The 23757-nt window shown below is 35.3% G+C and overlaps 1 protein-coding gene across 1 annotated transcript in view; it reads right to left on the bottom strand.

Moving 5' to 3' along the window:
* Positions 1–23757, bottom strand: part of LOC142983748 (uncharacterized) — a 36651-nt gene that overhangs the window by 9415 nt on the left and 3479 nt on the right. Inside the window, exons 2-7 of the mRNA XM_076130770.1 lie at positions 14195–14378; positions 13582–13744; positions 4947–5036; positions 3742–3918; positions 3114–3325; positions 2498–2697 (exon numbers count right to left, since the gene is read on the bottom strand). Of these exons, the coding sequence (XP_075986885.1) occupies positions 2498–2697; positions 3114–3325; positions 3742–3918; positions 4947–5036; positions 13582–13744; positions 14195–14378 (1026 nt within the window). The remainder of the gene's footprint in view (positions 1–2497; positions 2698–3113; positions 3326–3741; positions 3919–4946; positions 5037–13581; positions 13745–14194; positions 14379–23757) is intronic.

Raw genomic sequence — 23757 nt, 5'->3', positions numbered from 1 at the left:
TTACAACATTTTATTTATTTTCCTCTCTCCGGAATATTCCAATGACGAGTTTTACTTATACTCATTTAATTGAATATACATGACTAAGATGTCATAAGCATAGAAGGAGAAAAGGCGTATTTCCTTAAGAGCGCCTGAGGTGCAGGGCAAAGGCCTAACCCTTTCCTTCCGAAATTCCCGGTCTTGTGTAATCTCTCTTCAAAGGACTTACGATAAAACTCAGTAGAGTCAGCAGTTATTGATTTTCATACTCAGAAATGGGTGAATAAAACAATAAAATCATCAATAAAGTAAATATATTTTAGTCGTTTATACAATAACTATATTACAGCAACTTGTCTATCGTTTCTATCACAAACGATATAAGTTCACTTATTCCTAGATTAAAATAGGAACTATATCTATTTACACAGATTACACAAAAAATTAAAAAGTTATTTTACCGCCATTTTCTAAGTCAGATCGATATGTATTAGGGACATTACATACAAAATATTTTTAAACTGCCAAAATGCGCAATAAAAGCAAAGAAAAGATCATTTGACAGAACAACTGTTCACAAATTATAACAAAATTATATATCGGAATTCCTGATACTCTTTCTACAATGTAATGGATATAATTACTTCACAAATTAATGAAATCAAGTTTCAAACTATAAACGAGAATTGGATTCAAGGAACCATTTTTAAGGATCTTCTAAGCTCCCTTATGCACTAGCGGTGAAGCGCGACAGTTGGGTATACAACCGCCATTAATTGTTAGGTGGTTGTTACTTGCATACTAAACAGTAACCGCGTGGCAAGCCGCTCCCGCGATTTACCGCTAATGCGTAAAAGGGTATGAAATCGGGGAAAGAAAAACGTTGTTTCACTTGCACAATTTCCAATAAATTTCTTCTACAAATCATTGCCCTCTAACCTTTAGGCAACTCAGATCGTTTTGCAATCTAGATTACGTTACACTTTCATATTCGCGCTAAATGTTAATATACTCTACGATATTTATTTATTATACATAGATAGTTTTACGAATTTTATAGCAGTTTCAATAGTTTTTTTCACATTTATAACATTGCTTTCCTTTCCATTTATTACATAGGGTAGAAAATAGTTTGGGCTTAGGAGTTTACTTCAATATTTAAAGTAGTTTCCCTGAAAATGTATTATATTCTACGATCCAAAGAAAACAATTTGTTTGAATAAAAAATAGCACAATACAGCAAATAATAGAAAAAATAAACATTCTGATACTACTGAAGTTCCAATGAAAAGCACTGAATTACAAAACGTGTAAGAAAAAAATATGCAGAATAAAATCCGTAAAAGTATTTTAAACAAACATTTTATATCTTAACTGTAGTAGGTACTTAAGTCTATGGTGGTATTAAAATAGGTTCTAAGAGCTTGGATTGGCGTCATCTATAGATTCAAATTACTGACTAACTATTTAATTTCAACCTATAGATATATTTATATGATTTATTAAACTTTTGACTACTGTATTCATACAGAAGTATGATTTCAAGTTTCAAATCTTATTCAATTATGGCAGTGGTAAAAATTGCCTTGAAAAGTACTGCAATGTATAAAATTTTAAACTTATTCTCTTAGCAACTCAGTAAACAGAGCATAACTATTTTGACACAGAACTAGATTTAAAATGCGAGAATTTAGTAAAACATATTTAAATTATGCAAAAAATCTAGGCATAAATTTACTTATGCAAGACATTGGGCAAGTGCTGCACTTTTATAAATAGCAACACATAAATAAGTAGTTGCCATGTAATAAAAATAATGCCATCTATCGGGCACATTAGCAAACTCTATGCCGTTACTTCGAAGTCATGCCGATTCTACCACTAACTTTTATTTTGCATTACTATTTACTGCAAAGGCTAACTCACCTAGCTCAAATTCACTAATAATTTTACCGTCTTCGCTCCATTTGGTATATTAAAATCGATAAGGTACATTAAATATTATCTTAAATATACAACGTAATTTTCACAAAAAGACTAAAACTGTTCTATAAACATAAATACTTTTGGCGTTTGGAAACCGTGACATACTTAAGTAATTTTGTTAAAATTTATAATTGTCCAAAAATATTTAACTTTTAGTAATACGTACGCAGGTAATTGAGAATGTCATGATTCCAAAGAAAATCCCTATTCAGCCATCGTAACGAAAAAAATAGATGTAACTGATAAATCGTGAAGTTGTACTGTTCCTAGATGGCTTACAAACGCAAAAGTCTCACACAAAAACCAAAATTTGGCACACACATGATAATTTTTGTAAAAATTACGCAACTAGCCTACATTTTCTACAAACCATTAGCTCCAATCGCAATGGATACTGTCTCCGTTCATGATGCCGTTACCGTTGATTTTGCCGTTTACCGCTTTGCCGTTGATGCCGTTACCGTTAGCGTGATGTAGGCCGTTTTCGTGGGATAGGCCGTTACCGTGGGATAAGCCGTTGCCGTGGGACAAGCCGTTTGCATGTGCTATGCCGTTACCGTTGGCTGTTCCATTGCCGTTCGCTTGTCCTTCTGGGTGATAAGTGTAGAAAACACTGCAAAATGCTGAATCGTCCCTCGGTAATTCGTAGTTAATGTGTTTCGCTGCAAGCCAGGCTGCTCCCATTGCTGAAGAGACTCGAAGTCTCACCAATTCCAGTTCGGTTTTCACCTGAAAGAAGAAATTGATAGTTAATATTTTAAAATTGGGTTGATAGTTTGAGCACACAATTTGCATTGTTATCACGACATGTCTAGCCTAACTTGTGAATTAATTGAGAAGGTAATTGATGGCAACAAAATGTAAGGCTCAAATTGTAACGAATTTTGCATTAATTCGTCGTATATTCAGGCCAAGGTGAAAATATAATTTAATTTTAATACAAGGCACGTCACATGCCCGCTATTGCGTATACGTGCAGGCACCAAAACCCTGCAAATTTCAGGTTACTATGAGTTTATATGCCAAACTTTAAGTTCTATCATATGAAATCATATCATGTTCACCTTATATTAAAATTTACTAACTACGACTAACTTTTATACACCATATTTCTTGACAAAAAAATACAATGTTTTGCCACTAACCTGCCGTCTCGCCAATTCTTTCAGCACACCAGGTTTAAGTATATCCCAGCTCTTCCACACAGATCCGACACAGACCACTCGTATTTGTTTAGAGGTGCTGCGAGATGCAAGTGCAGCGGCATGCGCGGCCAGTGTGGCGCCCGCGCACGCGAATAAGTGGAGGGATAATGCGTCGCCGTTGTAGGCGAGAGAAGCTAGTTTTGATGTTACCCCTGTAGAATAAAATGAATATTTAGTTGAGCACAGTATTATAAGGTACGGATAAAAACGAAAAAAAAGGAGATTTCTATACGTCAATTTCTTCCATCTCCGTTCACCGAAATAACTTCTTTTAATAACTGTTAGAGAACTGTTTTTGATAAAAAAAAATCTCAGTCATCGCGTTGCCTAAGGTTTGCGACCATAACAATGACTCTACTTTGGCGATTCGTGCAGGAAACTTTTGTGATGGCTTTGATTAGTCACGTATGTAGAAACATTTTGTTTCAAGCAATATTTTTCTCAATTAGTCTCCCCACCATTCCATCCATTAATATTGACGCTATTAACAATACAAAGAAAGATACTTACAAAACAGGAAAGTTGCAATTCTAATCATAAAAAAAATATAATGAATTAACTAACGTACCCGCAAACATGCTCTTATCAAAATGTTTGTACGCGTGTGGCAGCAAGTCAGCTCTGGTGTCAGCCTCGAAATGTTCCCTGATGACTTCCCACACTCGGTCTGTTGGGTACGGCGACGGTTCCAGGCCATCAACGTCGTCGAATACTGTCTTCACTGCTTTGTGAGCTATCCAGTATGCTGATAAAAAAAGTATAACTTTTTATTTATACATTTTTTATAATTTGGGCCTTAAAGAGGTGATATTTTGAAGCGGGATTAAAATGGGTAAAAAAAACAGAGTCAGCACATATGTCAAAGCGAAAGCGATCATAGTCCATGAAAAGAAAAACGCTGTAAGTTATTCTTCAAAAACGACAGCAGAGAGACGATAATAAGGTACAGGTTTTAATATATCTGCCTGTACAGAGTATTTACATACATAAATTATTACACCTAATTACGAACGTATTCCAGGTTCTTAGGCAAATTGGTAATTTTAATAGTGTGTAACCTACATTAAATTCTATTCCGGAACTTAATTAACAATGCAAAGAACATGGAAGCGCCATTAGAATTTTGAATAATTTAATACAGTTCATTTCATCCGATTTGTGCGTGAAGGAGCAAGGTTGAAATAGTTAATTGCGATAATTAATTCAATATCCTACATTAATATTTTAATTAATGCATGATATTGATATTTTCTATATCGCCTTAATTTATCTGTAAGAACTTCTGTACGTTTAGCAATTCGATGCGTTTGAATTTTTATGGTAGCAGTTGCATATGAAAATAGAGAATTAAATTTTATACATAACTCGCTGACCCGCGCAACTTCGCTTGTGTCACATAAGAGGGTCATAATTTTCCCCGTTTTTATAACATATATCACTGGTACTCTGTTCCTATTGGTCGTAGCGTGATGATATATAGCCTTCCTCGGTAAAGGGGCTATCTAACACTGAAATAATTTTTCAAATCGGACCCGTAATTCCTGAGATTAGCGCGTTCAAACAAACAAACAATCAAACACACTCTTCAGCTTCATAATATTAGTATAGATATTATTTTAACTGTAAGATTTATTGTAATATGGAATAACAATCTCATTTAAAAATGACTCTTTCGTTTTGAGCAGCTAATCACCGCCAGATTACTGGATTTTGCTTCAAAAGTTGCGAGCAGCAACTATATAATCGTACAGATTTATAGCTATGATTACGTACCACTGCCTTCATCCCCTAAAATATATCCCCAGCCGCCACAACCGTGTTGTTGACCATCTGGAGTCCTTATGAGAGCGTTCGATCCCGTTCCTGAAAGAAGAATAAATTTTATTAAAATATACTGTAAGTACGAAGCTACATAATTCCTTGGAAGATGCTTAGGTCTAGCAGTGAATTTGTTATGCATAGGGTTTCCCTAATAAGAGAAGGTTAAGGTTAACCCTTTAGTTCATCACACTGCTTGAATACAGGTTGGGATCTTTGCAACCTTCAAAAACTTTGTAAAGAACTTTCAGACTTGCAATTTTCTTCACGATTTTTTAGCAAAATAATGTAATCTTATAATTTAGGGTAATAATGGTAGAATTGTTTAGGTAATATAGATTATTCTACACTATTGAACAGGATTATACCTATGTAGGTATGTATTTGTGAAAATCAGCTGAAATAATTATTTAATTTTCCGCAGTTATTATCGCGTGCGCGCAGCTGAGTTAACTCGCTTAACAATATGGTAGAAAAGCAATAATTACTGCCTCCGTGGCTTCGACGTGGTTTGGTTAACGTGCCCAGAAAATAGTATTTGGTCTGCCCCCTATTACATGGAACTAACATTGTTAATGGCAAAACGTGGGTGTATTTCATACGCCTTCGGGTATAAAAGGCGTGATACTATGTCTGTATGTAATAGCATTTCGTACTGAAAACAATAAATCAGTTGGGTTTAGTTTTACTTTAAGACATACACAAATATGTTTTAGTTGCTTGAAACAAAGGGTGTAGGTAAATAGTTTGTTGTAAATATTAAAATAACAGTTAAATCAAGATAACAATTGATAATTGCACTCCTATCAAATCTCACAACAAATAAAGTAATCGTAGTGTCATGGAAGAATTATGTTGTTTACAAGACCGGTCGCGCTGAATACATTATAAAAATATAAAGTCTTCATAATATAATAAAATGCAAATAATAATTATAAGTGTTTCATGTTTGTCACATCTCTGAAAACCACTCCCCGAATTTACATAAATACATACATACTTAAAATCACTCCTTTTTTCATAAACGTATGCAGAAAATTAAAAGTCCTAGCCTATTTCTACACATACTTTTTTCTCTTCTCAAATCATTTAACACCAAACTAGGGTTACTTGCGCAATATTTTCATACAGATACGTATAAATCATCATATAAAGGTACTCTTTAAGAAAAACCATCTATTCTCTCCAGTCCTTTACAGGAAAAAAAATAAAAAAACATGGAGAAACTACTAGCATCTCCCAGGAATTGCAGGTCAAGAGCCAATGTTATCTGATAGCAGTCTATAGCTTATGCAACGTGTGTGTCTGACCTAAGTAACCTAGGAATATTGATAATATAGAGCTATGTAGTAAATACTATACGTAGGCATATGTTCCTTGTTATATCTATTAAATTGTTAAGTTCAGACTGGGTGGGTGGTCTTATTATACCTTACTAGCATGACATAATACCTAATATCGATTATGTTTGTATTATTTTCAAGAAAATTCGGTAATTCGCAAGAAATTAGGCAAAGGAACTAAAAGCTTTGATCAAACAGGATAGTCTATAAACTTATTCAAAAGATTTTAAAATAAATATCTGGTATACGAGCTACTAGAACATTCTTTTGGAAAATCTAAACACTATCCCTTACTTAGACGTAACATCCACACTATAATGACGTCATAATGATCAATTTCCTCACAACACTTTAAGTAATAGGAATCCCCGTTCCTCAAATGTGGTAGCTTACCTCGTTTGAGAAACATGTTGATTCGTTTTACCTACCACAGGTAAGTTCTAATATATTTCCCCAACGTAAGGTTTTACGTCACTCATAGCCTCCCATTTGACATAATGTGCGGCCTGCAGTAAAAAGCTATACATACAAGACACTACAATAAGATTTCAAGTACCTATATTCAATAGGGAATATCCATTGTTATTGTATGTCGCAGTTATTTTCAAATACCTAGTAAACAAGTCACGTAGTTCTACTCGTGTAAAAATACTTCAATTTTATGGTCAAATAGATAAACTAATCCTTAGCAGTAAAAGTTTTCAATTAATCCTCGATGAGGGGTATTGGAAAATACCAAGAGTTTTCTGTTTACCCGGTATTCCACTCATGGTAAATGGCCAATGATGTAGGTAGGCTTTGTCAATGTATAGATGAGTGGCCGTAAAATTGTGCTTAAGCCGAGTGTTATGCATGGAAAAGTGGAAACAATCCCAGCGAACAACGCATAACGAATGCATAAAACAACTAGAATTTTTTTACCACCCTTGTATGATATTTTTTGCTGTAAGTAAGACAGCAAATAAGTCAAAACCTAGGCATATTTAACGGCTTTAACACCTACTTTGACACTTGTCACAACTCTATCAGCTATACGCAATAATACCATCTGACGCTTACGGACTATATCCTGCATTTATCAGCTGTTTTCGTCAACTCAACCTTACAAAATTTCGTTGAAGCATTTGTTAGGCCTTAAGACATCTGGTTCAATCAATACCAAAACAAATTCTTACACTATACAACTATTCTGCAACTCCACATAAATAAAGCAACTACTGACAAGGCAGCCGATACACAATAAAGTGGGCGTGTGCGATAAACCTGTTCTACAATCTGTATTAAGTTACCAGCTTGATTCAATACTGATCTGACCTTCCATACAAGGGGAATGTAATTCTTCAAAGGAAAAATGGATCAACAGTTGTCTTACCCCCAGTTTCTGAGTACATTTAACGGTAGTTTATCTATTCAATAGCGTTTTAGTATATGAGTTTTAACGCTATTGAATAGATAAACTACCGTTAAATGAACTCAGAAACCGGGGGTAAGACAACGGTTGATCCATTTTTCTTTGAAGAATTACATTCCCTTCGGGGTTAGACTTCTTATACACAAAACCACGGAGAACAGTTAGAGATAAATATGATTGCATGCTGCCAATTTTCGTTATTTTTAAATTGATATTCTGGATACTTTTGTTTATACGTGTGAACTCCCGAAGGCTATCAGTGCAAATCTGGTTGACAAAGTTATGTTTCGATTCAATCAGATAGTAATTGCAGGTGTTTAAAAACAAAACAATAGTTTAAACCAGATGACGAACAAATAGTTCGTGTCCAATAGTCTTCTGGGGCGCCAGTTAAGGAACATAAAAGGATATAGTTGGATGATGAGATCCCTGTCTCAATCTTTTACCGAAAATAGACGAATGAAACAGAGACATTCTGACCTCTAGTAGGTATTTTTCTAATGGAATGTTTTACCAAGGTTCGTCTTGGAGAGACAAGAGCATATCATGTCAAGCTTGCACTTAACCCTAAAAGCTCGCTGCCGTCATGTTTTGATTATGAAATGTAGGACGTCTATATAGGACGCTGGCCACGACCGCCAGATAACCCCAGCCTTGTAACATGACAATAATATTTCAATATGCACTTCTGTTTGCCTACAGATAATCAAATTGAAATTCCCTTGGATTGCGTCATCAGGATTCGGAAGCCTAATCGGTCTTCGCTTCGAAGGAAGAGAATAGGACACAGTCATTCAGTAGAGAGGTAAAAAGAAAAGACAAAATAAGCCTTCAGGTTTATTTGTATGAAATGTACGTAGATACATTTCTACCGGTAAACCGAGCACTATTCTTAATTTTTAAAAGGTTCACTTACCCCGGTAAACCGACCACCAATAATATAATGGAAAGTGAATCGACCACATTTTAAATTTTCCCTATACATGAGCGAAATCCTATAAGTTTAACTTTTCCAGCGATACAGTCATAACGATTTTAATTCATGTAATTGAACATACGCGAGATCGAATATAAACTTTTACACATTTTCTAATTGATTTTTAATTAAACCTATTAACATACTCGCTTTACTTTCAATTTTAAGTAATGGGGAAAGTTTCGTAGTAGACGCATTATCAAACGATTGCAATGTAATTGACCTGCTTTTTTAATACATATTTTTGCGTGCAAAGGCCGTAAAGTATATTTCAATTGTATAATATTCATAGTTTATTCTCACAATATTCCTATTACTAGTTCTCAAGGCGATCTGATGAATGTTTCGAGCCTTGAAATTGTTTAATTTTCTTTTGTTGAATGGAATGTTGTCTGCTTAATGCAAGGTTTTTAGTATTTGAATGTGATTTGATAAAGACATACTCTTTTCGTAAAAACGTTCATACATTTTACTTCTTATTGCCTTATTAATGCGTCGCGGAAGTTAGGATTAGTTTAGTTTAGTTTAGTTTAGATTAGGATTTTTATGAGGCGCCCGTAGCCAGTTGCGCTCACCGGTCGGTAAACGATCTGTGGGTTAAGCAAACCTTGGCGCGGTCATTCCATAGATGGGTGACCGCATAGTGGTATTTGAACAGGGCGTCTCCGTGCTTCGGAGGGCACGTAAAAAGTCGGTCCCGGTTGTTGTCAATAAGATAACAGTCGTTAAGCCACGTCAAAGGCCTTCGGGCGGTTTGAACAACTTTGACACTAGGTTGACCACTAACCATACGATAAGAAGAAGAAGGATTAGTTTAACAGTTTACAGATTTATTATTTTATTTTTCTCGCACACAGATAGTTTTAAAGTTGATTGAGAGTGACAAAACATAGATTAAATAATTATCGCGTGTATTGGTTAAGTAATTTATTGTGGGGAAATCGAGCCAACCACTTTTAGTTGCTCGTTTGCAATGTTTGTAAACAAATTGATCAACGAATTTTTCAAATTGCCTTTTGATGACTTGCTCTAACTAATAGCACAATAATTAATACAGGTTACACTAAATACATTTTAACTGAGTATTAAGTTGCTGTTATACAAAAACGCTTAAAGTAAACGCTATTTTAAAGCATAAGTTCTGGATGTGAATGAGGTACTTAATTTATTATTGTAAGTATTGTTTCAAGTGGTGTTCCTTGGTCTCTGCTAACCCCTATGAAAATGGAAAATTAATGTAAATTACTTTTTTGGTTGATGTAAATTTTTCTATAGGTTTTGCCTCATTACGTCAACTGATAGCAATTGTTTTTCAAAATGTTTACAATTACTTGCCAAAGTGAATGACCTAAATAAATTGACCTCAATGATTATTGACTCAAAATTTCGTCAGTCATTTTGATCAACCTCAATTGAACACATCAACACTTGAACGACATCAACATTTCTCGACATTACTTGGGATGACACTATTGAAATAAATAATATCGAAATAAAATTTACAATCACAAATTTCAATCAAAATCAAGTGGATGTAGCCAGCCCAATTACCCTTTAATGTCATTACTACAAAATTCTATAGTGTCACTACTGCTAAAACGCTTATGCGGCTAAACTTCTAAACTGATTTACATAAAATAAAGCATTGATATAGTTGCGGATGCGGAATTAAACAATGACTACGATTTTCTTACAAATCTTATGTCTTTTAAAGCCTGGGCCTGCTGACTGCTCAGCTTATAATAGCGGTACTCCAGTTTGCGGCCACCCATCTACACAAAGTCTGCACCAAAGCATACTTGACCCACTGATCCAGCGAGCGCAACTGGCTATGAGCGCCTCTGTACAGTGTAATATTAATTAAAAAAACATACAATTTATGTCAGGGTCTTTTTATATTATTTCCTGTTCTAACGACATTTCAATAAGTAATCAACAAGTCAAATGTTAGCGCCACGAGGATTTTTTAATTAATTACTTTATTTACGACACCCAGTTGTTTTAACAGAATCGGAAATTTGATATTTTCGGGTCATGTTATCTCGTTATGCACGGCTGTTGTTTAAAAAATAGTCTGTTTTTCTTAATCAATTTAGAATTGTGCATTTATAAAACGAAATCGAAAAAAACCTGTCTTCAATCAATGGTAATAAGAATAACTACTTTAATTCGAATAATCGTTTAACGGACCTATTCGGTCAATAAACTTTTGGCAAAAAAAATCCTTCAATATTCACGAGGAAAATAATAAAGAATCATTCGTATTTTTTTGTTTTAATATTGATGTATAAATGCAGCGAAGATGTTTTCAGAGTTTGAAACAATTGACCTGCCCTTGTAATTGGAGTTCTAGTGACATAATCCCTCATGATCCTATCTACCCCACCATATGACATCACAAGGGGTATTTTTCTGTTTGTTTTGTTTACAAACAAACAACCAGTTTCAGCAGATGTAAAATGAAACCAAACGACTGTATAATCGATACCGTTTATCTAATCAATTCCACACTCTATTATAAAACAGTCGAGCTATGAATCATATAATTTTGCATGTGTTGATAAACAATAAAAAAAATAACAATATAAACATTTCACTACTTTATTTACCTACTTTGCGCCAATCAATGAGCCAATCAAAATGTTACCGATACAAAATTGTATACGGCAGATTAAGGTGAAAGCAATTTTAATCCATTGCTGTCTCACTAAGCAAGTTTTCCGGAATAAGGGAGGCACTAGCCCTACGTCTACCACGTTGGCCAAGAGCAGATTTAATTATGAATTTCAGAAAATCCTACTAATGCGAAAGTTTGTGAGAATGAATGTATGTATGCATGTTTGTTACTCTTTCAAGCAAATACTACTGAATCGATTATGATGAAATTTGGTATAGAGGTAGCTGAAGACCCAGAATAACACATAGTTTACTTTTATCCCGGAGTTCCCAAAGGAACCGCATTTACCCGGGAAGGGTTTCCACGCGGACGAAGTCGCGGGCGGCCTCTAGTAATTACATGTATTAAAAATGTAGTTCGGTTTCATAATTTCAAAGACGTAAAAGCAGCATTGAAAACCGGTGTATAATTATTAATTAGAAAATCGCCAGGAAACTCGTTAACCTACAATTCGGATTGATTAAAACACGTATGTTTTATATGAAGCATTGAACGTTCAACTGCAAGCTAATTGTTTTTTTGTCAAACAATTGATAACGGCATTACATTCTGCGGTACATTAAACTCGCATTAAGTATTTTTTGCGATAAGCGTCACATCGCATTTGTTGCGATAGAGATGAATAAATACATTGGTTCTTTATTTCACAAGGATCTTTTATAAAACAGGAATTAAAACAGTAAGAAGGAGGACAAAAAAATAAACAGGAACTATCATTTTTTTAGTGCGGAAATGAAAATTGTTTATGTAGTGTTTATTGGAAAAGTTTATTTGATTTTGGCAACAGAAAGTTTTTTCTTTTAAGGTAAACGAAACAGACGGGCAACTTTTTCTTGCTAACATTACAAAAAACACACGAAGTTATCTGAAAGAAAATTACTAGAATATGTAGTTTTTATTACAAAACAAATACGCAAAAACACTGCAACTCGATTTATTTTCATATTTATCCAATAACTTCGGTCTAAGTGTACAAGATGTTATGACACTTACGTTATTATATAAATAGTTATGTATATCGACCGCTGGCTTGATCGATTACGCATGTTCAAAAGGAAAGTTCAACCTGTTATTCCAACAGTTAACGTACCACCATCTGATTTTCTACAACCATTTACTACACTATCAAATGATGAAATAAGTAGAGTATAAAATGAATTAAGCCCATTACGTCCTACTTTTGGGCAGATGCAGGTAGGGTACTTTGCATTGATCCAAGAACTGTGTTAGAACGATTGATAATTTTATCTAATCCAAACATAAACATTTTCTATAAGGAAACTACAAAGGAGTTTAGTTACGTGTCCATTATATGACAATAGGTACGCTCTCCCCCTATTACATGGTACTAATGTTAGTTAGTTAATGGCGAAATGTGCGTGTATTTTATACACTGCTGCCTACACCTTCGATTATAACAGGCGTGATGTTATGTATGGAAATACAAATAAGTCATGTGTTTTAGGGAATTAACGCACGAGTCATGTAAATGACTGTACAGTAGTTGAAGTTGAATTTAACGAATACAGGTCGTATACGACACCTATTAGGTAAATGTTTCATCACGAAACCGTTGTACCTGGCTGGGTAATACTATGACATATTCTTCCAGTAATTATGAAAAGTCTGCGTTAAAGAGAAATAGTGGTGACAGTAATATTCGTGTTAATAATTATGAATATATTTTAACACAGGCATTTTAAGTAGTTAAGCAAATAACATCCAAAAAAGGTATACCATATGAAAATGACCGTACATTTATGGCTAGATGTCAATCACCTCAAATATACCGGTTTTCAAACAGATGGTCAAATCAAAACATTGGCTGTTTGTGAAACGCTCTCGGTTTTTTTACAATGATTTTCTAATAGTCTAGAAAATATTGGGCATTTAAATAGTCTGAAATTTAGCATTAGATACACTTGCAAAAGATTTAAATTTTTCGATAGTGGTCAACCTAATGTTACAGTTATTGGAGCGGCCTGAGAGTAGACAACAATCTTCTGAAGCACGGAGACGCCATGTTAAAATTCCACTTAGTGGTCACCGATCTATGGAATGACCGCGCCAAGGGTTGCTTAACTCACAGATCGTTTACCGACCGGTGAACGCAACTGTAGAAGGTGACCTCACTTGACGGTCAGTTTTAAACAAAATTTACTGCAAAGACCTAAAAATCTTACCAGCAATCAGCACCATTCCTCCATTAGGTGCTCCAGTAAACAAGGAACCAGCCGTATCAGATGCAACGTAAATTGCCCTTGCGCATGTTTCGTCCTTTTCCTTCACGCGGGCCGCCAGCTCTGCATTACTGCTCTCTTGCTCACACCCAGACAACGTAAGCCCCTGGGAATAGAAGGTTGAATTAATAGAGGCAACCGTTATGAAACTGATTGTGTAAATTAGTTGAGATTTATTGAGTACTCGATTGGAATAAATGTGGAGCATCGTGATTTTTTTATTTGATAAATGTGTTCTAGTACAGTCTACATGACGTGGGCTTAATGTAGGAAGTAATAGAGCAATATAATAAGCGTTATAAAACAGAACATTTTACGCCTCCGCTCAACCAATAGAAGCAATTTCTAGATAATAACTTCCGCAAAAAGAGTATTTTTCAGGGCAAAAGAATCCCAGTCACATAAATTGTACTGCACGCAATGTTTTCATTCATCGTATAGGGTTGGATGGGTGGACGCCCATTTTGCTCAATACTATAATATACACCTGCTGTTGAGAGTTTGAGTATCAAAGGCTGTATATGTATCCTTGGTGGTCTTTAAATTAGTCTCTTACCAAGGAATCCAAAGGTTGGTCAACCGGTATGCAGGCGTCTTCTTTAGCATCTTTCAACATGGATATAATTCTGTTAGCGCACTCGTCAATGCCGAGGGTCCAGTGATTCGTGCCGGGGCCTTTAGCTTTACCCACTACTCGGCCCGTTGCATCGCATATCACCAGGTTGGAGTGGGTTGCGCCGCTGTTGACAAAGAAAACCTTTGGATTAGAATTTTCGGAGGAGTACGGCACGTAAGGAGTCAATCCAGTAATCTGTCAATTGAAATACCTATCAGTCACTAAGTCTAAGGCTTGAACAACCTTGGCAATTGGTTGACCTCTTACTAAACTATAAAAAATGAATTCTGGAAAAAGTGAGATGATAAAACAAAAACCTATGCTAAGTAGAAGGTTACTTTGTGATCGTATTTGAAACGTGATGCGATGTGATCTTCAAAACGTTATGCTGTATCACACACTCAGATAAGTGTATTATGAAGAAATTAGCATAGAATTAGCATAACGTAATAGTCTGTTATGACAGGATTTATTTGTTTGATCTGGTCATTTAGCTCTCGGTTTCTTCAGAGTACATTTGGCGGTAGTTTATCTATTCAATAGTGTTTAAACTCATATAAATAACGCTGTTGAATAGATAAACTACCACTGAGTGTAATTACTAAATATAAAACGGGGGGCTAGATGATGGGTGTAGGTAAAGTAATTGCGGTTTATGTTCATCCAGTGTTTATTTTTAGTTTGACATTTGTCCAAGAGTATAGTTATAATGACTACAAAACCGGTGAAGGCGTGTGCATCGAAATGTCAGAAAATAAGTGAGCTACAACAAAACCGCAGCACATAAAACTTGTTTTGCATCAAGTTTACGATAAAGGTAACAAGACGAACGCATTCTTGAGAACCATTTGTGGCTGATACATTTGAACAGGTCACTTTGAAGACTCGAATCAGAACAAATCATTGCGAGAGTGACACAAATTAATTTATTTTTGCTTTTTTCTTCCTTTAGATAAGAAAATTTTCGCAAAAAAAATACAAATAGGGGCAATTCTAAAAAATATGGCCGGATTCCAACTGCTCACTTTTGACCGGCTTTCATATCCTGCTTACTCTATTATCTAGTTTTTAAGGAAGTAAGGATTTAGAGGAAAGCAGTGAATAAGATATCTCAAGAGTTCCTCGTTTTACAAGCAGCCTGTTATAAATATAATCTGTCCATATGTTCCAAACTAACATGCACGTGCTCACTTCGGTGTAACGAAACGAGAAGTGACCGTGAAATACAGTCACCAAATACCAGTTTGGTGAATAAATTACTTAGGCAGTATTGCTTATATCGAACAAACATCAATAATATTGATTGGTATCTGATTTAACTGTTTTATAGGAATTACTTTTCTTTTATCTTCTATGAGGCAAGGTCAGATTAGCCGAATGCATGGATCCTTGCCCATATTTTTCTATACATAGGTACTCCTATACAGACAGTGCCTGCGAATACGGCATTGACCTTTTCAAAGGGCATCTTATCGGCAATATACTTCACAATCGCACAAATTTGGCTTGCAAAAATTCTAATTCAAACGTTTTGCCTTCGAGTCCTCTTTTTGGTTTCGATTTGTTTGTACCTAATCATATTATTTTGGGGCAAGAAATAAATGAAGAGTTCTGGATGAATTTTAATATGAAGTGCTTGAAAGCTAGAATAATGCATATTGTGCAATAGAACAGTATTCAAAAGACTGAGTTGTATTTGAATAAAAATAGGTAGTTACGACCGAAATTCATGTATACTCGTAGTCAAAAGACTAAGGTAAGGTAAAATGATGACATTTTGCGAAAGGGGCACGTCGCCGTCGCGTCAATTGAATCACGCGCATTGCGTTTGTTCGGACGAGCCTCTCAACCTTTGCGGTTGTGACGTAATATAATACCTACGGAATTCACATAGCTTCTTTTTCCTTGTAAATTATTATTGCATGCGCATCGCGCAATTCTAAGAAATCCTCGTAATATCTAGATTTTAAAAAATAAAAAATGTTTCTGTTTGGGAGCTGTTGATTTAAATTTTAATTGAAACTCTAATATAATAAGTTGGTTACTGAAAGATTATTGTTACAGTAATATTATAATGCAACGGGTCTTATACGCGATTGAAAATTTAAAGGTTAGGATACCTTATTTGCTGCCCGACGGAATCTGTTGAGTGACACTTCGGTTTACAAACCAGTGTCGTATAACCCTACTGCCAGAGTGACGAAACGTATACGTTCACTGATCAAGGACCATGAAGACCTTTTTGCGGAGGATGTGTTTCAACGTCTCGCAAGACCCAAGTGCGTTCAGCCGCCTAAGTTATACGGTTTGCCTAAAGTACATAAGGAGAGTGTACCGCTGCGCCCTATAGTGAGTCAAATCGATTCTCCCACCTATGATTTGGCGAAACACATCGCGTCAGTGCTGCAACCGTTAACAGGTAAGACTGCATCCTTCGTGAAGGACTCTCGTCACTTTGTCGATATCATCAAGACCATGAGAGTGGAACCGGACGAGGTTATGGTGAGTTTTGATGTGGAGTCACTGTTCACCAACGTTCCCATACAGGACTGTCTTGATGTCGTCGAGATGAAGTTGAGGGAAAACGGTCTGTCTAGTGAGTACGTCGTTTTACTGAAGAACTGTTTGGAAGGTAACTACTTTCTCTATCGTGGACAATACTACCTCCAGATCGACGGAGTGGCCATGGGTAGCCCAGTGGCACCGGTTATGGCCAACATCTGGATGGAACATTTTGAGCAATCCATAGATATGCAGGCATCAAATGTGAAGCTATGGAAAAGATATGTCGACGATGTGTATTGTATCATGAGAGGAGATAAACAGGACGTAGAACGGCTGTTGAACACCCTGAACTCCATTCATACTAACATCAACTTCACATATGAAATGGAGACAGACAGATCGTTGGCCTTTCTCGATGTCGAAGTAAAGGTGAGAACAGATGGTACCTTGGGCCACACTGTTTACCGAAAACCGACACACACCGATAGGTATCTCCACGCGAATTCGCATCATCATCCGCGACACCTGCAATCCGTGGTGGCTTCGCTGACAACTAGAGCATACGACCTTTGTGACCCTGAACACCTAGACGGTGAACTCTCACACGTTCAGGAGGTACTTAAGCGAAACGGATACAGGAGAACCGAACGACGTCTGAAGAGGCAAGAATGTCAGACTGGTGTTAGCAGAGTACCAGCTTTTATGCCCTACATAAAAGGAGTAACGGATAAAGTTGGAACAGTACTGAAGAAATACTCCATAAAGACTGTATATAGTCCGTTCTCCAAAGTAGCTAACCATTTGCGCACGCCAAAGGATGTAATTCCTCTTCAGACACCTGGCGTTTACAAGGTGGATTGTAGCTGCGGTAGTTCATACATCGGACAGACCAAAAGAACAATAGCTGAAAGGGTCAAGGAACATATCGCAGCTGTCAAGAACCGGCAAGTCAACAAATCCGCGATAGCTGAGCACTTGATGGAAGCAGGAACCAATCACTGGATCTACTACTAGCTACATCAACCCCGGGTCCTCTCCACAGATCGTCACTATTACTCCAGGATAGTACGAGAAGCGGTTGAAATCAAAAAACATACCAATTTCAACCGTGAAGAGGGATACCGTTTATCATCTACGTGGAATCCTGTCATCAGCAAGTGCAGCCGTCGCCGGCATGACGTAACGCGCCAGTGTAAAGACGTCGTTAGTGTTGTGTGTCGAAGTACCGACAATTCCGAACAATTTACACTAAGTGAAAACCAAGTGAGGGTAGGCGTCGAAACTCGCGCCGCAAGAAGACGACGCTTAGCAGCCACATCAGTCAGCTCGTGACCACGGTCGTTGTAATGCGATCGAAACGTCGGGCAGCAAATAAGGTATCCTAACCTTTAAATTTTCAATCGCGTATAAGACCCGTTGCATTATAATATTATGTGTACTAGTCGCGAGAGTTTAAAAACATTATTGTTACAGTCTTTTTTAGCCACTTGCTTTTGAATAACAAATTCAAAACTTGATCTTACTACAGCGGATTTCAAGAGTGTATTAAAATTAATCACCCGGTATCAAAGGAACCGCTCCCTTCAATTTAACGTTTAAGTATCATGATATCCTAACACGAGTTTGAGATTACAGGAATTTCCCTTAGTATCATAAAATTCATAAATTACATAACTAAAGTTAATCTATATTGTAATAATCCTACCATCAAACACTTTCGATGGACGATAACATTGAGTGTTTGTCTTACCTCCCAAGTGGTATTGGATTGCATTTTATCTAGGATATTAATAACATTTTTATGAGTAGATAGCTTGGTATTACATGTTTTATAATAACTGCATACGGAATGATGCCGATAATGCAAGGGGAACGGCCCCGAAAAAAACTGATGTTATTGGTCGGGATTCAGGAAACGTCTTCAGTAAAAAAGGCGAACAACAATTACGAATGCGACTGCGATGCGACTACAAATGTGAATAACAATTACATTTCATACAAAAAACCGTTTTACGAAAAAATACCTTAAATCCTTTTTTTTTGGAAAATGTAAAGCATTAAGTTTTGTTTGTGGGATGATGATATTTTTGTTTTTTAATACAAGCAATAAATATAATTTTAGAAAACCGTTACAATAACACCTGGGTACTCAATGCCATATGTTTAGAAAATAATAAAAAATAAGGGTTAGTTTTATTACTATACGCTTGACTAACCAACCGTTAAGGTATGTTGGCACAAAAGCCTATTAGCAAGAGTTTGTTAAAATAGAGTAACACATAATAGGGTGGTAGTGGACTGTGTAAACTATAATTTACGAAATTTTAATCGTAAAAGGTAAATGTAATTTATTATCATAAATAATGTCAGATGAAAAACGACATAGTGACGTCACAATGTGGTATTTTTATACTAAAACTAGCGGACCCGACAGACGTTGTCCTGTCTAATAAATTAAAAATAAATTAAAAAAACATTGTCCAGCGGACAAAATTGTAAATCTAAACCATTCTCAGATCCCCTTGAACACACACAAAAAATTTCATCAGAATCGGTCCACTCGTTTAAGAGAAGTTCAGTGACATACACACTTACAGAAGAATTATTTATATAAAGATGTGCTTCTGACATTTCATAAAGAGCAGCTGATTTACTTGTTCTAAAATTTCCTATATTTCGTTTTATGATAAGTACTTCATTGTTTTCAGTTACAGTGAGTATTTATTTAATGGCTTGACACGTGTAACTTATTTTACGTTGATCATATTTAGACCTACTCAATATGCTAACAAAATTTCATGAGAATCGGTCAAGCCGTTTCGGAGGAATACGGTAACGAAAACTGTGACGCGAGAATTTTATATATTAGATATGTTCTATTAGTACACTTAAATAAGACATTTGCGTACGTGTTCGACTTCAATATTCTTGAAAGAATCGTAAACCACAGTACATTACAACAGTAACCTATTGTTGTCATAACTACATGAACAGTGTAGGAAAGCGAAATGTTTATCCTCATTTACATACTTATTCACGAACTCATATTGTTTCGCGCAGTACACTGAAACTATTAAAACTGCCTTTCGAATATTCTAGCTTTTAAACTTTACTAATACAATAATACTCACTTTCAGATAGAGTTTGTTCGTATGTCCTACTTCCGCATGAAAACAACCGAACTGATTTGGATGGAATTTTGCAGATGATAGACTATATCGGAGATATACTTACATTACTTACATACTTTTTAAATAATAAAGCGGCGTATTTAGGTGATGAAATTTTGTACTACGGTAAAGTCGGATCCGCTAGTCAAAATAGATATTTATAAAACATTATTAGATAAAACAAATATGTAGATAATTCAATACACATACCATCACTGCCTTACAGAATTCCAGGTTTACAATATCATAAAGTTACAGTTTCATATATTGCAATTAGCGTTTAAGCCCTTATTCATACGAGAGGCCATATAAATCTAATCATGCTAGGAACAATAAATAACAAAGCAAGCGGGTGTAATTTTGTCATTATTCACAACATTGTCAAGGATAAAACAACACTGTTTATCTAAAGTGGATGTGACGTAGTTATTTCATTATACGTTGCTTCATAAACTACTTATCGTATGCTGTTATAAAACATTGTTAGAACAATATGATTTTTAATAACATTTATGGTTCTTTACTTCTGAATAAGTAATGGTTAGTTTATCAGTTAGAATGTTGACAGATTTTTATCATTCATACATTTGCCGTCTCTTTATTTTATTACAAAGTGCCGACACTTACCCATAAACCATGAAATTAATGAATGTTTACCGGTCGGTAAAAGATCTGTGGGTCAAGCAACCGTTAGCGCGGTCATTCTATAGATGGGATAGTGGTATTTGAACTGAGCGTCTCCGTGCTTTGGAGGGTACGTAAAAAGTCGGTCCCGGTTGTTGTCTGGTAAAGGCCTTTCGGGTGGCTTGAACAATTTTGACACTTAGTTGACCACTAACCATACGACACACAGACAGACCATGAAACTGGCCTTGAATCAATTAAAAGCAAAAGAATATGCATTTCATCACATTCGCCTGTTGATTGTAGATACTGCTGTCATTGCACTTTTGCACTAATAATTCAATACAAATAATATAATATCGTAAACTTGATAAAACTTTTAAAAGTTTATAACTTGCAAATGATATATCATACGCCTATACATAGCAAAAAGAGACTTGATACCAAGTGTGTATGTTATAAAATTGATTCTATCAACTGTCGTCAGTTACAACAATATCACTTTATTTTTTTCTGATTTATCGAACACCTGTACCTACTTAAAAACTATAAAGACAATAACAGATTGAATCTAAGGACAGTATCTTAATACTTTATATCAATATAGAATCACACAATCAACTTGTTATTTCTATTGAATACATTATACTTTTCTATATCTAATCGAATCTTAGGGATAGATTAGGTGCTTTTACACAAAAGGCCAAGTTCATGATAATTTTTTATCGCTATCAGTATATATCAGCTATAAAAATATATTTAATAGGATATTATGTCATTGTATTCTAATTGTTCGACTTTGAACACAATTTGAAGTAAAGAGAATGACTTACCCCCGGTTTCTGAGTACATTTAACGGTAGTTTATCTATTCAATAGCGTTTTTTTATACGAATTTTAACGCTATTAAATCGATAAATTACCGTTAATGTCATTCTTTAGTGTTCCTTGTGAGAAGGCATTATTTTATGAACGTAAATACGTATGTATATTCAGTGTTATAACATGTACCTGCATTAGCGTCTCTATAGTCTTTATCTATCTATCTCTATCTCTATTGTCTTCTAACCCGACTGCACAACGCAAAAGAGGGCCATTTTTAAGGATCTCTTACTAATGAGTTATTTCATCCCAAGACTGCCACAAGCGAATGAACGATTAAAATTATCTTCATTCAATTAGGTAGATATTATCATAAAAAAATATATATCTTGTGCATCACATTAAGTGCAAGACGCAAAAGATAGGTACCTAGGTAGTTGTTTTAATTTAAATTCCATGTCAGTTAGATCACGCGGTCAGGCTCATATGAGTATGAGTCTCAAAGGGACATCCCCTTTTATTATTGAACGCAATTGTAAGTTATATAATTTAATAATAACAATTAAAGTATTACTAAGATAGGAGTAGTTTGGCTACCATTATCATGATTGTAAACTTATTTTTGGAATTTTACAGCGCAATAAGAAATTTAAAGGATCAGGTAATCTACTTACCTATATTTTGGTTAGTTGTATTATTTTATAACAATAATAAATAATAATTGTTTATTTCATATAGTATGGTAAGCGGACAGCCTAGCCTAATGCCGAACCTGCCGAGTGTCAAAGTAGTTCGAACCACTAACACATAAGGACTAGTAGTACGAACACATTAGGACTTAGATATAGGTAGGTAGCTTTAAGACTGTCATTTTAATTGACAATAACATTTTTAGACAGAATTTGACACACAAACCAGTAAATTCCCACTGTATTTTTATAAAATAGTAGCAAGTATCGAAGTCTAAAAACAGCATTTCGGAAACAAACCACACGATAAAACTGTTGAGTGATGCATTCGTCATCTGCTGTCTACAGTATTTATAAGCAACGCACGTACGTTTAAAAGTAAAATCGTGATTTGTTTCCAAAGTACTTTTATCTCGTCGGTAGGAATTTTGCTCTGGTATTTATTGCCTTTCACTTTAGGTATCCAGTTAGACTCTAAACTAAACTAGGTATAAACCTAGTGCCTATATATTGGTGTATTAGTACCTGATGAGCGCGACTAAATTAAATTGGGAAGAATAAGGTTTAATTTTTGAAAAATAATTGCCCTTGTGTTATTTCTATGTCCAAATACCTTCAACCATTTTTCAAACATAAGAAACAAACATCTTTAACTAGGTAGACAAAATCTTGGACTTATTCATAATATTAGTAGGGCTATACCTAGTTAGGTTTACTGGCAATCTGCCGTTTGTGTTAAGGCCAGAAATAAGACTGTATTTTCTGGTGCAAAGGTCGTGTGATCATAATAGCCGTCGAGTTGACTGACCGCTGCATTCACCGATCTTTAATAATATAAGTAATTATTTTATGATTTTCCTGCTATCCAATAGGTTTGCCATCAATCAATCTGATTTCTAGGCCACAACAGAACCATGTCGTAATGGTAATTGACAAGTCTGAAGCATTATAAAAGAAACTATTGAAAAAATAGCATGAATATTCCGCAGCAAATCTTGACTGATTGATTATGACTGATTTAAATGAAGACTATTTCTAGTAGCCCGTGGCTAAAAAACATCCGCGCAGATCGATCTCTCAGGTTAAGCTACGCTTGCTGAGGTTGGTTGGCTGTGGTTGGACTGTCGCTCCATGTAAAATACTGGTAATCAGCTACATCTGGTAAGACTGAAGGCCGGCTCCAACAAAGTTGGAAAAAAGGCTAGGCTGATGATATTTTTAACAGATACTACGTGTATCTTAGAATCAAATCGTTTGGCCATGCTTTACTAACAAGTTTTTAAGAAACATTTTGAAACGCTTTCTGTGGTTTATCGGCTAAAATCAATAAACAATTAGAAAGTAAGTGGTTTCTATTATCCTCTTCCTAACTGCCTGGCATGTCTTTACAATTGACTTTTCAAGTATTCTTGCTGTCCGATAAGAACGTTTACTCAATGATAAATATTGAAGGCGTTTCCTTTACACTGCAGGTAATAAACCGAAACAATAGGAAATTAAATGAATCTGTTTGAACTGTTTTTGTTATTCTTTTTTCTTGAAGAACTTATTAAAATACTGTGGATAGTATGTATTTCTGTGTCATATGAAGTCAAAACCATTTGTTGATTTTTACATCACGCCACAGAATAAGTAATAGTACTACCGTAATCACGCCTGTTAGCAGTGGTAGGTATCAGAGGTGTATGAAATAC

Source organism: Anticarsia gemmatalis, chromosome 24 (genome assembly GCF_050436995.1).
Source record: "Anticarsia gemmatalis isolate Benzon Research Colony breed Stoneville strain chromosome 24, ilAntGemm2 primary, whole genome shotgun sequence".
Classification (NCBI taxonomy): domain Eukaryota; kingdom Metazoa; phylum Arthropoda; class Insecta; order Lepidoptera; family Erebidae; genus Anticarsia; species Anticarsia gemmatalis.
Note: the sequence above shows the minus strand (reverse complement) of the source record. Positions and strands in the feature narration are given on the sequence as shown.